Source organism: Paroedura picta, chromosome 15 (genome assembly GCF_049243985.1).
Source record: "Paroedura picta isolate Pp20150507F chromosome 15, Ppicta_v3.0, whole genome shotgun sequence".
Lineage (NCBI taxonomy): Eukaryota > Metazoa > Chordata > Lepidosauria > Squamata > Gekkonidae > Paroedura > Paroedura picta.
This window is the reverse complement of record NC_135383.1, coordinates 19554998-19571551: the sequence shown is the minus strand read 5'-3', so window position 1 is coordinate 19571551 and position 16554 is coordinate 19554998. Positions and strand designations below refer to the sequence as shown.

Below are 16554 nucleotides of genomic sequence, written 5' to 3'. Positions count from 1 at the left end.
AACATGCATATGACTGACTCCACTCTGGCCCTTTTGTTATAGCAGGAGAAGTATCTGAGCATGCACAGAGTGCTTTCTCCTGTACCAGTGAACAACTACAGCCTGCTTCCCACACTTAGGGTTAAAGAGCAGACGTTGTTTCCAAAGCAGGTCCCCCCAAAGTCCCAGCGCCCCCCCTCTGACCATGCACCCTCTGTGCTCCCATGACACCGTGCTGACAGCACTGTCCACACCTCTGCTGAAATGTTTCAAAATATCTCTGACCCCCAATATTCCCTTCTCTCTGCTTCATCTTCTGCCAAACGGCTCACTTCTGCCCACTAGGTAGTGCGTGGCCATTATGAAAAGTGACAGGCTTAACAAGTCCAGGGATCCCGAGCAAGAAGGCCCATCTGCCTCTTCCCACCGCCTCATCTTCTCTCCTGCGTGACAGAAGTCCTTGGGGGAGAGGCTGAACTTGCCAGATCTCCTTAAAGCAACCCCCCCCCTTCTTCCCCAGACAGAGAGAGTTGTGAATCTGCCCTTCTTCATTTCCCCTTGTTCTCATTTGCAGCCGCATTTCGCCTGTTTCCTCCTGTTTGTTTCTCGTGCACCATCAGCAGCCAGCTGATGCAAAGACGTTAAACGCTGCATACATTTAGACAGGAAACAGTCTACGTGAGAAGTCAGAAGATAATGCAAAACTGGTCCAGGCTAGCTCCATCTTGTCAGGTTGCGGCAGCCAAGAGGGGTCGGCCGGGATGGGAGACCATCTAGTCCGGGGTCACTACGCAGAGTCAGGTGAGGGCAAAGCACCTCTTGGGATCTCTCACCTTGAAGACCCCACGGGGTGGCCTTCAGTTCTCACTTGACATCAGTGTCCAGCACCACAGCCTTGGGGGCTTACGCTGCTCAAAGGAGGGAGAAGAGCCACAATTTTTAGCCAAACAATCGGGTGCAAAATTCAGTCGCATCCCTAAAAGGGGAGGGGGTGGAAGACTGACTCATGGTTTGCAAAATGGTTCTGATCCAGAAGCTGGTTTGATATAAAAAGATTTAAACATCATGTTTTGGACAAGTGGTTCGCGGCTTAGATGAAGACCCTGCCAGCTGGCCTCCTGTTTGGTGGAAAGGTAGAGGCCGGAGCCATCCCTCCACCCCCCCCCAGTTTGGCCACCCTTAGCCTAGGGCAACCGAAAGCACTTCCACTTTGGGCAACACCTGGGACTCCTTGCACCCCCACCCCCAGGGCTGCATGCACTCAACATGTTCAAGACCTGCCGGAGAGGGTGCCCATCTGCTCATGCCCCCAGCGTCCCAGAAACGTCCACCTTCATACGTGTGCATGGGATTTCACTTTGTTGGTTGGTACAAAGTGTCAGATGGATATAGAAACAAGTAAGGACACACCGGTGCCCTTTTTCAAAGGCAGGAAAAAGGCATGATTGATGCCCACTAGGAAGGACAAGCCTGACAGCCAGTCCAGTATTCGGTTTACCGGGATGTGATATCTGCACTAGAAGAAATATTCCACTCAAAAGCACCGCGGACGGGCCAGAGTGCCTCAGTCAGTGGACCGGTAATCTGGGCTCCTCTTGAAATTGTAAATCATCAGTTCTAGACGCAGAGGTATGCTAAGGACTCACTTTGCAGCCAGCCAAAGCCTTTCCTCTTTTGCTTTTAAAAATGGCTTTCATCGTAACAACAAAATTGTTGGAACTTTGTTGGAACCGCAACAATGTTAATGCACAGGTCTTTTTCGCTAGTGTTTCAGATTGCTTGCAAGAGTGTAGTGCTTTTCGGAAGGTGAATCCACTTTTCCCAATTTCCCTAGAAGCGCAACAATGAATCACTTTTAGCAGAACTGTTGCAGGATTGTTGCAGATTGTGTGCAACGTCTTGCGGAACTGCAAATTAGTAGTGTTTACAATTTGCAACCCTTCTGCTACATTAAACTTGTGCGGAATGGACCTGTGAAATGACCATTGGAAATTAGCAGTGGTTTCAGTTGGCTGGAAAGCAAACACAGTATTTAAGCACGTAATAATTTATGGTTGGTTCATGGGAAAAATGGGAAGAGAATGGGAAGTAATGATGCTGGAACAAGCAAAGGGGGAAAACTCAAAAGATGGCTTGCCAAACCTCTGCGACATTTTCAACTCTCTTTATGGCACAATTGGTTAGGACAGTCTGCATAGTTATGCTGTGTTTTTTCAATCGCCACAAACCAGAGATTATTATGCACATGTTTACCTGCATTTTCACTGTGTTATGTGCATTGGATTTTCTTTCTCCTCCTTTCAGCACTTATATTAACTTCTGGTCGCTGTTTTCCCAGGTTTTCTGAGAGTGGTTTTGTGCTGGTTTCCCCCTTTACTTTGCTTCCAAGCTGAAGGTAATTCAAATGCATGCAGATTCCCTCATATTCCCCCATTTCTACCTGCCCCTTGGTGGTCACTCCACTGCTACACTGAGGTCGTTCCTCGTACTCAGCACTTCCTACCATCCTCCTTCCTTCATCGAACCTGTGGGACCATGATATCTGAGGGGCCACCTCTCTCATTGTGCCCCCTGTAGGACACTATGTTTGAGTGAGAAAAATCTGCTCAGAGTTCCCAGCCTTACAGAAATCAAATTGGCCTCAACCAGAGCCAGGGCCTTTTCAACCCTGGCCACCGCCTGGTAGAATGCTTTGCCAAATGAGATCAGAGCCCTGTGTGACCTTAGACAGTTCCGCAGGACTTGTAAGACACAACTGTTCCACCAGGCCTATGGGTTGAGGACAGAAGTAGCACCATTGGTCTCTCGGTCTGACCCGGCCAGGCTGAAAAACCTACACTGCAGCTTTCGAAGGATGCCCCCCTTCCCAATTACCAGAGCCAATTTTATTGTTTTAATGTATAAAATTTTGGTTTTAACTGTTATTAATCTTGAGATTTTATACAGGGATTTAATGTATTGTAGAAATATGTAATCGACCCTGAGTTTTTGAACACAGGGCGGAATATGAATTTCCAAATAAATAAGAATAAGCTCCATTATTGCTTACATTTTCCATCTTTAAAAAAATTACAAGCACTTTTGAGTCTATCAATATGAGTTTATCGCTAATCTTGAATTGCTGGTGAAAAATGGGCAAGGAAAGCATTAAAGGTTTGGCTAGGGGTAGTGTGCATGTGTGCAGTTCATTTTTGTTTTAAGATTTGTGCCTTCAGGAGGAGACATTGAATAGGTGGCCAGAGAGGCAGCAACAGGGATGTCATGAAGGGAGGGATCAAATAGCCAGGCATGTGTTGTCCTAGTGGTGCCCTCCCCCCAGCACACAAATGGCTGTCCGAGCCTGTCCCCTTGCCAGTCTCTGGCAACTTGATAGCCATCTGCCCTTGCACTGGGCTCCCGCTTGGTGCTGATGGCTGGTGGGGAGGGGGGGCTTTCCAGAGCTGCTGAGGGCAGGCAGGTTTGTTGGCAGAGGAGGAGAAGGCTGAATAAAACCAGAATACAGTCACAGAACACTCTGGAATACAATAAGCTGCAAGCAAGATGGCTTGGATTCTGCATTAAGCTAATAGCATACTAATTATAGCCACTCCACAGGCAGTGTGAAAGCAACCCAAGCTGAACAAAATTAAGCTCACACTGGGGGTGATGAATACAATGCCTGCCTTTGCCCTTGGAGACACTCAACACCAGCTCAGACCTACCCTTAGTAGATGGGGAAAGGACTGGAAAAATGGAGATTTCAGAGAGTCAGTATCACAAGCCCTACCTAGAGTTTCCAGCTCCAGATTGGGAAATACCTGGCGATTTGGGTAGTGGAGCCTGAGGGGGGAAAGATTTAGGCCTCAGCAGGGTAGAGTGCTTCCAGAGCAGTCCATTTCACCAGGGGAACTGATCTCTGGCTTGGGGGTCAGTTGTGTCATGGACCAGGCAGCTCCGGAGCCAAGTGATGTAGAAGACTCCTCTATGGAAGATAGCTAGCAAACCTGGCCCAAATCCACAGAGCCACTGCAGGAGGAGACAGCCTCTGAGAAGCTAGGCGTAGATCCACAGCCAGTACAATGGCCCATCAGCCCTGGGGTGGCAACAGAGAGTCAGTTCAGCTGCCCTCTCACCAGAGCCTTGGGAACAGCATAGAAGGAAGACAAGGAGGGAACTGCAAAACAGAAGATTGGCAGCACAGCCCTGGCTCCGCATCAGCAATGAGGATGAGTGTTTCCAGGAGCAGGGCTGAGGCAGCTGGCAGGTGATTACCATGATGTTGTGATGCTAAAAACAAGAAAGGGGCTGCGTGGAAGCAAGTGTCCCTTAGTTACTAACCTTGCAGCCTGTATTCCGGACTGATTTCCTTGTCTCTGACCTGGCCTGTGGCTTAGAACTCTGTTCCTAGATTTCCCCAGGGACTCGAAGCTGTGTGTGCTGTCTAACCAGTATCTGGACTCTGGAATGGCATTCTGACAAACCCTGATGGCTAGAAATTCTCCCCGTCTGGCTGCAGTTATGTCTGCAATCAGGACGGGATGTAATCCCGGGAGACTTTGGGCTCACCACAGCACTGAGAAAGCTGTTCTGATCGAGCAAGAATATCAGGGCTCTCTCAGCCTCAACCCCCTCACAGGGTGTCTGTTTTGGGGAGAGGAAAGGGAAGGTGAATGTAAGCCGCTTTGAGACTCCTTTGGGTAGAGAAAAGTGGCATATAAGAACCAACTCTTCTTCTCCTTCAGTAGTATTAGGGCTCTCTCAGCCTCACCCACCTCACAGGGTGTCTGTTGTGGGGAGAGGAAAGGGAAGGCTATTGTAAGCCACTTTGAGACTCCTTCAGGTAGAGAAAAGCAGCATATAAAAACCAACTCTTCTTCTTTTTCTTCCAGATTAGAAGCTGCCGCTTTTAACCACGGTGCCCAGCTGCTCCTGGTAGTGAAAAGCTGAGTATAAAACCCAACCCTTTCTCTTCCAACAGAGGCCAGCCGTGTGTCTCTGCAAAACCCACAAGCCCGTCAGAGAAGCGACCGTCTCCTTTCACAGGGAGGTCAGCTCCGGTTTCACGTGGCAGCAGAGTGATCAGCTTTTCAAACTGGGAAAAATATTAATTCCACTGACTCTTTCGCCTTGCTCCCAGGAGCTTCCTGGAGACCTCCAGAGAATTAAAGCACAGGACCCCTTTTTCTCAAGGGCATACAAATCCATTCTCTCTGGGGTGTGCGACGGAGCAAAAACCCATCAGGACTAGATTTCCATGCTCTCTAAAAAGAAATTTCAGGAAAGACAAGAAAAATAGGAGACGGAAACCCTGGGAGGTAGCATCACTGGCCCAGAGGTTTAAATGCTCCCTCATTATAGCAAATAAAAAAAAATTGTTTCGAATCCAAAAGGCAGGGACCGAGCTAGGCAGCAACATTTGCAAGCCTTTGCTCCAGCGGCAGACGGCCTGCGTTGCCAGGAATTCTTGGGCTATGGTTGTGCATCTGACCTTTAAATTCTTTAAAATTCTGTGTGCTGATATTTATTTACCTTTTTAGTGCCCCTAGGCCCAAAGTAGATTTATTTGGGGTGAAGCGGAGCTATGTACATTGCATCTTCAAGGCTGATTATTAGGGAAGATAGAGTCATAGAATCACAGAATCGTAGAGTTGGAAGGGGCCATACAGGCCATCTAGTCCAGCCCCCTGCTCAACGCAGGATCAGCCCTAAGCATCCAAGAAAAGCGTGCATCCAACCTTTGCTTGAAGACTGCCAGTTGCCCCCTGTTTGTCACCGGTGGGTGGAGGAGGGTGGCATGCCCTCTATCATGAAGAGTGCCTCTGTTGTGCAGTGTATTGTGTGATATTGTGTGGTTTGTTTTGGTTGAAAGGTGCATGCCCCTGTATTCTCTTGACTTTAACGCTAGGGTGGGTGTAACGATGCTGCATTGGCAGATAAATCTGGGACTCGGCTAATGGATGAAGGAAGTGATCCGTTGTTTACCGACCAAAATCTCTTGATCCGGTGGCATTTATACACCTCTTTTGTCTACCAGAAGGAGTCTGCGGCTTATATTTGCCTTCCCTTTCCTCTCCCCATAACAGACTCCCTGCGAGGCAGGTGAGGCTGAGACAGCCCTGAGATTACTGCTCGGTCAGAACAGAAGAAGAGTTGGTTCTTATACGCTGCTTTTCTCTTAACAAAAGGAGTCTCTGGCTTACAATCGCCTTCCCTTTCCTCTCCCCACAACAGACACCCTGTGAGGGGGTTGAGGCTGAGAGAGCTCTGATATTCCTGCTCGATCAGAACAGCTTTCTCAGTGCTGTGGCGAGCCCAAGGTCACCCAGCTGGCTGCATATGGAGGAGCAAGGAATCAAACCCAGCTCACCAGATTAGAAGCTCCTAACCACTACACCAAGCTGGCTCTACCACTACACCAAGGCCACGCAAATGCTGTCATGCGCTGGTTTTAAAATGTTCCCCCGTACAGTTTCTGTACGCCAATAGCCCAAGTTGCACAAAACTGCCTCCCATCCAAAGCTTGGGTTCAAACTGGCAAAGGAAGGTTGCACCTGGGGGGGAAGAATGGACCTGCCAGCCCAGCCAGACCACAGTCCCTGTTGGCTGTGTTAAAACAAAATCCAAACTGCAATTAGCACAGAGAGCTCTCAGAAAAGAAATTGTGAAAGGGGTGGGGGTGGTTTGGGGAAGAACGGGTGGGGAGAGAAGCCAGGTATGAATAGCCTTGAGACTGAATTGCAGGGCCAAAGGTACAGATATATTTAGAGAGCCATATGATTTCGACAAACAATACACCGATTTCTTTGGTGGGAAAACGTTGAATGGCCCCTTTCATTGTCGGGCAAATTGAATGACAAGCCGAAGGCCAAGAACGAGGATTCTGCAGCTGCGATTAAATCCTACATTATGCTGGGTGGTTTTTAGCAGAAGGGGGGGCGGGTGGAATGTTTATGCAGGAAAATTAAAGATGGGACGACAAAAGATGTGTTATTAATAGCACCGGGGGCAGGAAGATGGGGAAGTTTCAGGGCCGGCTCCTTTCTCCTCCTCTCGGTTCTCCTCTTACTTCTGGGCTTGGCTCCTTGGAACGAGCTCTCCATGCTTTTGGAGAGCAACTATGAGCTTCCAGCAGGTGGGACCCGAGCGCCATGGCTTGGAGCTGCGGAAACCGCCCAAGGGAAGTCCCGAGATCCTGAGTCCCAACAGAGAGATTTCCCCACGGCATTCATGGGAAGCGAAGCAGTGGGGGAGCACTGACAGCACGGCAAATGCCGCAGCTGTTTTGTTTGGTTTTTTGGTCATCCATCTTACTACAAACATGGTGGCCACCTCCCTGCCTTACATTTTTGTCCCACTTTTCAGCCAGCTGGTTCCCAAAGCAGCTCTCAGCAAAGACCAACAGAAATAAAATCATAGAATCATAGTGTTGGAAGGGACCATCCAGGCTGTCTGGTCCAGCTCCCTGCTCAATGCAGGATCAGCCTGAAACCTCCAGGAGAAGTATCAGTACAGCCGCTGCTTGAAGACTGTCAGTGAGGGGGAGCTCCCCACCTCCTTAGGCAGCCCATTCCACTGCTGAACTGGACTGAGACTGAGAGCGAACAAATAAAAAACTGTATGATTAAGTGGATGCAAAAGCTAAACCATGATGTATCTTTAGACGAAGGGGAGCAACTATAGGGGGAAAATGTAAAGCTTACAAAATGTCAGGCCTGAAGGGAAAACTGGCATAAAACGTTGGTATGTAACGCCAAAAGGAATGAGTAGAATGTCAAATAACCATGACGATAAATATCAGAGATGTTATCAAACAATTGGTTCCATTGATCATACGTGGTGGCGATTATAATTGTTATTATTGTTGTTGTTATTAATTTAATTTATTACCCGCCTCCCCCTGAAGGCTCGAGGAGCGGTTACAAAATTCGGCTAAACCCCCCAATATCCCATTAAAACCTATATAAAACCAGAAATACAAAGAATACAAAATCTCATAGACCAAGAAACTGTGGCAAAAAAACTCCTCCTGAGCCTAAAGCCAGATCTTCTCCATCTAGAGGGGGTGGAGTAGAGCAGGGGTAGTCAAACTGCGGCCCTCCAGATGTCCATGGACTACAATTGCCAGGAGCGCCCTGCCAGCAAATGCTGGCAGGGGGCTCCTGGGAATTGTAGTCCATGGACATCTGGAGGGCCGCAGTTTGACTACCCCTGGTGTAGAGGGTGCTCTTGGTACCACCATTCATATGAGGGGGGGGAGAGAAGGTTAAAAAAGCTTCTTAGGGGGGGGAGGTTAAAAAATTCTGGATCAGAGTACACGCAATGCTACAGCAGACATTCAATATCAAATTTCCAATGTATTGTGATTGTATTTTAAGTGTTTTTCCTGAAGAATGACCAGCCAGCGCGGGAGAGTTTTTCTTCCATGCTACAACTGTGGCGAGATTGTTAATGGCCCAACAGGGGAAACAACCAGACCTACCTGAGATGACAGACTCGCTCGATAAAACCAGAGAAATTTGCAAAAGGGCCAAGCTAACAAGCTTGGTGAATAGACCATTGGATGAGTTCCAGGACCACTGGCGTGTCTACATCGACTACATAAGCAAATAGTCTTTATGATATATATATACATGAGTTTAGATGACCAATTGGGGATTGTTACACTGACTGTGTTTCTGTTTTCCTCTACCTTCATTTCTAACAAATAAAATAAGATTATGTTTTTTCAACCAGCCGTTAGAAGGAAGCTAGAAGACTCAGCGCTCTCAGTGGGAACGACATACAAACTCCGTGGAAGTTTCGATTAAAAGAAATCTCCGCTTCTGACAAAAGCTGGGGGGGAAGAGGCCTTCTTTCCTCTGTCGGCAGTAATGAAATCTGATAGAACGACGTGGAAGCCGGCCCGTGCTTCAGTGCGTAAACGGCACAAAAGAAAGAAACGCAACGGGAACATTAGAAGAGAGGCAGGATGAAAACACGGCAACGTTTGAAATTGGAAATGCAACAACATGAAAAATAACCTTTTGTGGACGGCCCCGGATGGCTTGTTCTCCTCAGACGGTGGCAGCTAAGCAGGGTTGGCCTTGGTTAGGAGTTGGATGGGAGACCAGCAAGGATGTCAAGGGTTGCTACGCAAGAGGCCGGCAATGGCAAACCACCTCTGCAGAAGTCCTGCCTTGAAATCTTTGCAGCAGGGTTTCCCAACCATGGTCCTGAGGCACCGTACCATACCGTGAAGGCCCCTCAATGATACCGCGGAAGGAGGAGGGTTCAAGATGGCGGCTGGGGAGAGCCCTCCCACCCCGTGCCTGTGTTTTCTGGCTCCAGGTGAAAAGGAAGGAAAATGGCCCTAAGGAATTTTGTTGGGCATTGATCACAACCAGGGCCTTTTCTGCCCTGGATCCTGCTTGTTGGAAGGGCCCTGACGGAACTGGCCATGTTCTGCAGGGCCGGCAAGATGGATTTCTTCCTCTAGAAAAAATCCATATAGGCAAGGCCTACTAGGACCTCTTGTCGAGAGAGGCGGGGGATAGATAGATAGATAGAGAGAGAGACAGAGACAGAGACAGAGAGACAGAGAGAGAGACAGAGAGACAGAGAGAGAGACAGAGAGAGACAGAGAGACTGAGACTGAGAGAGACTGAGAGAGTCAGAGAGAGAGAGAAAGAGAGAGACAGAGAGAGACAGAGAGAGACAGAGAGACTGAGACTGAGAGAGACTGAGAGAGACAGAGAGAGACAGAGAGACAGAGACAGACCACATAAGAAAAAACAATACATACAGTTTCAAGGGTCGAGTAAGCGACAGGTTTAATTCATGAAGAAAACCAAGAGAATACAGGGGCATAACCTTTCAACAAAAACCAAAACAAACCACACAACATCACACAATACACTGCGCAACAGAGGCACTCTTCATGATGGAGGGCATGCCACTCCCCTCCACCCACCCATGACAAAAAGGGGGGGCATCTGTCTGTGGACCAGCAAGCAGGGCAGAAAGACATAAGCCCAAGTTTGGGCTTGAGACACGAGCATGGGGGTGGGAGCGGGACAGCGCTTGCTCCGCAGAGACCCAATGGGTCTACCGCTTCCCTCGGCACCAAATCTGGTTGCTGCCCTCTTCAATTTCCTCTTCCTCAGAACAAGACCGCTGTGGAATGCTTTCTGCTTGCAGGGGACCGAAAATTCGTTGCCCCTTCACACCTTTCCTGCGAGGCCAAGCAGGTGGCAGAACGTAAGAGAATTCACCCACACACACATATACACACACACACACAAAATGTTTCAAGGCACACACAAAGTATAAGCCTTGTGGGCCCACAGCCTCTCCTTGGAGCAGCGCACGTCTCTCCGCTGTGCTCTCGTCGCTAGGCAGCATTGTAAGCACCCGACGGGAATGTCTCTAGAGGTCTCTAGATTCACCGGAACCTTCACAGTGGGAAGCACTCGAGATCGAAGGCTCGATGAAGATGGGTGGGGCCGATCCTCCAGGCTCCTCCGGGTCCCCCACCCCAACCCTTCCGGCTTCTTCTTCAGCGGTGAGAAGAGCGATAAGGAGGCATGGGCACAAGACGGACGGGCAGTCAGAGCGATGGCCTCATCTCCACACTGCCAAAGCCGGGTCACCGAGGCTGGTTCGCCACCGTGGCCTGCAGCTGCCGTTCACCCGAAGTTCCACGTGGCAAGCGGGGAAGAAAGCGTCTTGGATGTACAGGGTTGCCATCAGCGCCAGCGGCTGGTCGGGAGATGCCTTTTCCCTTTGGAAGCGAAGCAGACGAGATAAGACAAAATTAATTCCGCCTGGAAATAAAAGGTTGCCCTTGAAAAAAACAGGGAGGCCAAGATCGTCTGGAATGTAGTTATGCCCGCCTTTCTCCCCCATGGGGACCCAAAGCAGATGGGAGGTGGGAAGTAACTTCCACTCACAGCTGACTTACGGTGACCCTGTGAGGGGGTTCAAGGCAAGAGACATCCAGAGGTGGTTTGCCATTGTCTACCTCCATGCCACGTCCCTGGGGTTCCTTGGTGGTCTCCCATTCAAATGCTAGCCAGGGCTGACCCTGCTTAGCTTCTGAGATCAAGTTAACCTGGAATATCCGATTTACAAAGCAACTTACAACTAGGCAGGTGCACACACTCAAAAATTGTACCGTTTCAAGCCGAATCAGAATCACACAAATGACCCTTCCCTTTTTGGGATTTGGCCAAATCCGAAAAGCTTCAGGTCTTTTTCCTGTGCACAGTACACATATTCCCTTACTTCCCAGAGGAGAAGAGAACACCTGCCAAACAGCTGGTAATGACAGGTGCGCGGAGTCCTTCAAAGGTTTCCAACTTGGTGTAGTGATTAAAAGCGGTAACTTCTAATCTGGAGAGCCAGGTTTGATTCCCCGCTCCTCCACATGCAGATGGCTGGATGACCTTGGGCTAGTCACAGTCCTGATAGAGCTGTTGTCACAGAGCTGTTCTACCAGGACTCTTTCAGCCTCACGTACCTCACAGGGCGTATGTTGTGGGGAGAGGAAGGGAAGGCGATTGTAAGCCACTTTGAGACTCCTTTGGGTACAGAAAAGCAGGGTATAAAAGCCAACTCTTCATTTAGGCTTGAGGAGATCGAGGGCAGGGTGGCAATCCCAACACCACATTCCCCATGCCTTTAGGAGCCAGCTCCCCTCCCCCTTCTTAGGCACTGCCTGGGTAAGTGGGAGAGGGAAGCATTTAAAGGGCCCGCTAAGCAGCTGATGTGTCAGTATCAGCAGCTTCGTAGGCCCTTTAAATGCCTCCCCCTAAGGTGGCAACAGATAATATTCTTGTTGCCAGCAAAGGCTAGGGGGGAGGCATTTAAAGGGCCCACCAAGCATAGAGGCTGAGGCCTTTCCCCGATGTTGCTTCCTAGCTCTAGGATTCAGAGGATTAGTGCCTCTGAATGTGGAGGTTCCCCTCAAAGCCATGACTAGCAGCTACTGATAGATTTATCCTCCATCCAGTTCTCTTTTAAAGCTTTTTATTCCTGTGGCCATCTCAACATCCCACTGGCAGAGAATTCCACATTTTAATCTCCCTCTGTGTAAAGTAGTATTTCCTTTTGTCCACCCTGAACCTACTGCCCATCAGCTTCACTGGTTACCCTTGAGTTCTGATATTCTGGGAGAGAGAAAACGTTCTCTTTGTCACCCCATGCATCATTTTATGAATCTCTATCATGTCCCCTCTTAGTCGTCTCTTCTCTACACCGAAAAACCCCAGACTGTTCAGCTCCAACCCCTAATCATCTGTGGTTACCCCCACCCGCTGCACTTTCCCCAGCTCGGCAATATCCTTTTTGAGACACGGCGACCAGAACTGGATTGCAAACGAGCCACCCCACAGATCTATACCACGGCATTATAATATTGGCATTCTGTTCTCAATCCCTTTCACCCCTAACACAGAGTTTGCCTTTTTCAATCTCTGCAACACCCTTTCCTTGAGCTACCCACTACAACCCTGAGACCTTTTCCCCTCTGGGCATCAGCAAGTTCAGACCCCGTCAGCCTAAATTCCGGCCCTCTCTCATTCCACCTTCCACATTCAAAGACAAAACACAAACCGTGTGGGTTCCCCCCCCCCAGGCTCCACCCGCAGTTCTGGGCCCCTGCCACAATGGAGTACTGCGGGGGGCTATAGCGGCCACTAATGAAACGCTGATGGATCGCCACTTAGCAGCCTCTAATAAGGGAAGGTACAATGAAAGAGCAAAGCTCCTCGTGCCTTTCCCCCCTCCCCCTTCGAAGCGGCTCAGCCGTTATTCAATAAGACAGGGTATTAAAATGCAAATTAAGCCCTGTTCGAAAGGGGGTGGGAGGGAGAAAAAGACCACCGTTCCAATCTTAGATTTCCGTCACGCACGCTCTCCTCTTGGGGAGGTTTTTCTGCAAAGAGGGAATCCAGCTCTGCTTCCCGCTGATTTTTTTCATGACCCTCCAGTTCTACCTTCCCAGGGCTGGCGTTGGACCCTTGGTGGCAATCATTAAAAGCTCGCTAAAGGCTATAACGACGCGGGGAGTGATGGGTTGTGAGCCCGGCTGCTGTTAGATAACCCAGCCCCATGAATGCTTTCCAGAAGTAAGTCATTGCAGGACAGGAGCAGGAAGGAGAAAGCAGGGGGGGGGAAAAACTACAGAAACCAAAATGAGCCTGCTGTTTGCAAAGGTCTGCGAGGGAGGGGAAGTGAGGGCCTGCAGCCCATGCTGGACACCTGTCGCGATTATGCAGGAGTACATGAAAGCTGCAGGACGGGCCACCTGCCAGCAGGACTCGGCGGCCCCAAAAGAATTCGACAGACTACAGGACGCTGTCCGCCTTGTCACAGCCTAACCCCAGGATCGAATCTTGATCATGTTTTTATGGGGCGACACTCCCTAGCTTGGGCTTTCTCAACACTGGGGGTTCCTGATGACCCTGGAAGGGTTTCCCGAACGGGTGGGAGTGAGTGAATTAATTAATTGCATTTATATATGTATAAGAGCCTCTTGTGGCGCAGAATGGTAAGGCAGCCGACATGCAGTCTGAAGCTCTGCCCATGAGGCTGGGAGTTCAATCCCAGCAGCCGGCTCAAGGTCGACTCAGCCTTCCATCCTTCTGAGGTTGGTAAAATGAGTACCCAGCTTGCTGGGGGGTAAACGGTAATGACTGGGGAAGGCACTGGCAAACCACCCAGTATTGAGTCTGCCATGAAAACGCTAGAGGGCGTCACCCCAAGGGTCAGACATGACCCGGTGCTTGCACAGGTGATACCTTTACCTTTACCTTTATATATGTATATATGTGATTTTTGTTTATATGTGTGTGCGTGCATACATACATACATACATACATACATACATACATACATACACACATACATACATACATACATACATACATACACACACACACACACATACACACACACAAACATTTATTGTGATAAGCCCAGTCTTTCTTGGAGTTTCCAAAGGGACTACACGCAGTCCCCTTGTAAAGCTAAGAACATCAATGAGCTGTGAAGTAGCTCAGTCATAAGAACATCAGAAGAGCCCTGCTGGATCAGTCCAGTGGCCCATCCAGTCCAGCCTCCTGCCTCACACTGTGGCCAGCCAGTTCCTCTGGAGGGCCAGCAACAGGGCAGAGAGGCCGAGGCCTTCCTCTGATGTTGCCTCCACACTCTGGGGCTCAAAGGCTGATTGTCTCTGAACATGGAGGTTCCCTTCAGTCAGCATGGCTAAGAGTCGCTGATAGACCTCTCCTCCACGAATCAGTTTAATCCCCTTTTATAGCCACCTATGCCCCTGGCCATCAAATTCCGCACTTTAATCTCTCGTTCCCATTCCGTACACGTAGGACAACGCACCTTCATGTGCTTTGCAAAACAGGAAAATCTGCTTCTACAGTGCAATGAAAGTGCACGATGCAAGGCATGCGAAAACTGTGTCAGGTAGCCCCTTTTCTATCCCGAGAGGTTGCCCCGAACGGATCAGTGCCTCTCGGGGGTCCACACGTTGATTTATTCATGTCCTGACTTCCCACTACGCCAAAATGACATCGAACGCCGGTAGCATCATTGCTTAAGACGATTCTACAATAACGCCCCCACCCCCACGCACACACACACACACACACACTTCTTAACACGCCCACCCACCAAAGACGGCAAAGCGGCCTGAGTCAGCCTCTCCCTTGGGGATACTCAGTTCTACCGGCTGACTAAGAATTTGGCTCCCTCGCAGCAAGACAGCTTCCTCCAGAGGCTCACAGCTACGTTCCGCCCTCCTCCCCGCCCAGGTGGTCTCAACAGCCTTGGTCCTCCCCTAGCACCCACAGCCCTCTGATGCAGGGGTAGTCAACCTGCGGTCCTCCAGATGTTCATGGACTACAATTCCCATGAGCCCCTGCCAGCGTTCGCTGGCAGGGGCTCATGGGAATTGTAGTCCATGAACATCTGGAGGACCACAGGTTGACTACCCCTGCTCTGATGAATCACAAAGGGAAGGGTCTTTTGCTGGCAGGGAGGCCTGGTTTAGGCAGATCTGACACATCCTCAGGCCCCTGACTGCCAGGCACCTGCGACACAAGGTGGGCCAAGGGAGGGAGGTGCAAAAGGCAGAACTGGTTGGCAGCATAGGGGGAGGGGGGCAGGGATTTTAGATATTATTTATTTTCTCCCCGGTGGGGGCCCCCCAGAGCAGCTTGCATTGTTCTCTTCTCCTTTGTATGATCTTCACAACAATCCTGAGAGGTAGGCTTGGCTGAGACTGGCCTAGGTCACACAGAGAACTTTCACGGCGTGAATGGGGATTCAAACCTGGGTCTCTTGAATAGTAGCCTGACTCTGGCTCTCCAGTGGCGGCCTGGCTTAAAATGGTGAATCTGTGGGCAAGGCATCTTCCTCTTGCAGGGTGGGTTTTTTTGCTGGTTTTTCTTCCCCCCATTCAGGGCTGCTGGTGGTTAGAAGGCAGGGGCTCTCAGGGACTCAGGCAGTGGTTTCAGCCTCCCCTCCATCCACCCATGAGGCCAGAGTTATTCAGCAAAGCTCTCTCACCCTCCTGCAGTCTTTATTCCTCACTGTTTTTCCCCCCAAGCAAGCTGATTGGGGAAGGAAAGAGAAAGGGACTTCTGCTTGGAGCCGGCTGGTTAAGGCAGCAGCCTGTGATCGGATGAGCCGGGTTTGATTCCCCGTTCCTCCACCACATGCATCCAGCTGGGTGACCTTGGGCTAGTCACAGTTCCCTTAGAGCTGTTCTCGCAGAACAGTTCTCTTGGAAGTCTCTCAGCCCCACCGACCTCACAGGGCGTCTGCTGTGGGAGAGGAAGGGAATGTGTTTGTAAGCCACTTTGGGTAGTGAAAAGTGGGATATAAAAATCAACTCTACCCTTGTTCTCATGATGTTTTATATGCCATTAAAGGTTTTTTGAATTTGAATTTGAAAATCAACTCTTCTGCTGTTGCTGCTACGCCAGGGATTGCTGGTATGCAGATGCCGGAGGAAAAAAAACAGTTTAAATAAAACTTTCCACGCCTCTGTTAATTAAAAAAGACCCTCAGAAAGGCAGCACCCGCTGAATTTTCACCCCACCGAACAAAGTCACACTTTTTAATTTTAGTTAAAACTTCCCTGTTCTTGCCAACCTAATTTGCACCTTAAGAACCAGCGGGAAGCAAGCGTCAACAGAGAAGGTGCAACAACTGGAAACACTCCACCACAAAGAAAAAGATGGACAAAAGCAACACGTGGCCCTCACTTCTGGTTCCCACTTGGAACTAGGCGTGTGCACTTGCGGCCCGATCCAGCCCGATTTGGATTTGGCTCCCATTAAAGTCAATGACGCCATTGACTTTAATGGGAATTCCGATGTTTCTGCCTTTTCAGGGACCTTGGGGGGTGGAGGTTTCAGATATGGCCTCCAAACTTTCAGGGTAACTCCAGGAGGCTCTCCCCTGACCCCCCTCCAAATTTCACAATGCTTGGACCACGGGGTCCGCTTCCAGGGGTTCCGAAAGAGGGTGCCCATGCACTCCATTCTATCCAATGGGAAAGACTCTCCATTGGATAGAATGGAGCAGATGGGGGCAACC

At 49.7% G+C, this 16554-nt stretch overlaps 1 protein-coding gene across 2 annotated transcripts in view; it reads right to left on the bottom strand.

The window, feature by feature from the left end:
* Positions 1-9741: 9741 nt before the first annotated feature.
* Positions 9742-16554, bottom strand: part of RPH3AL (rabphilin 3A like (without C2 domains)) — a 56569-nt gene continuing 49756 nt past the window's right edge. For both annotated transcript variants that reach the window (XM_077311230.1, XM_077311228.1), the window contains one exon: positions 9742-10717. In XM_077311230.1, coding sequence (XP_077167345.1) covers positions 10683-10717 — 35 coding nt within the window. In that variant the 3' untranslated portion in view covers positions 9742-10682. The remainder of the gene's footprint in view (positions 10718-16554) is intronic.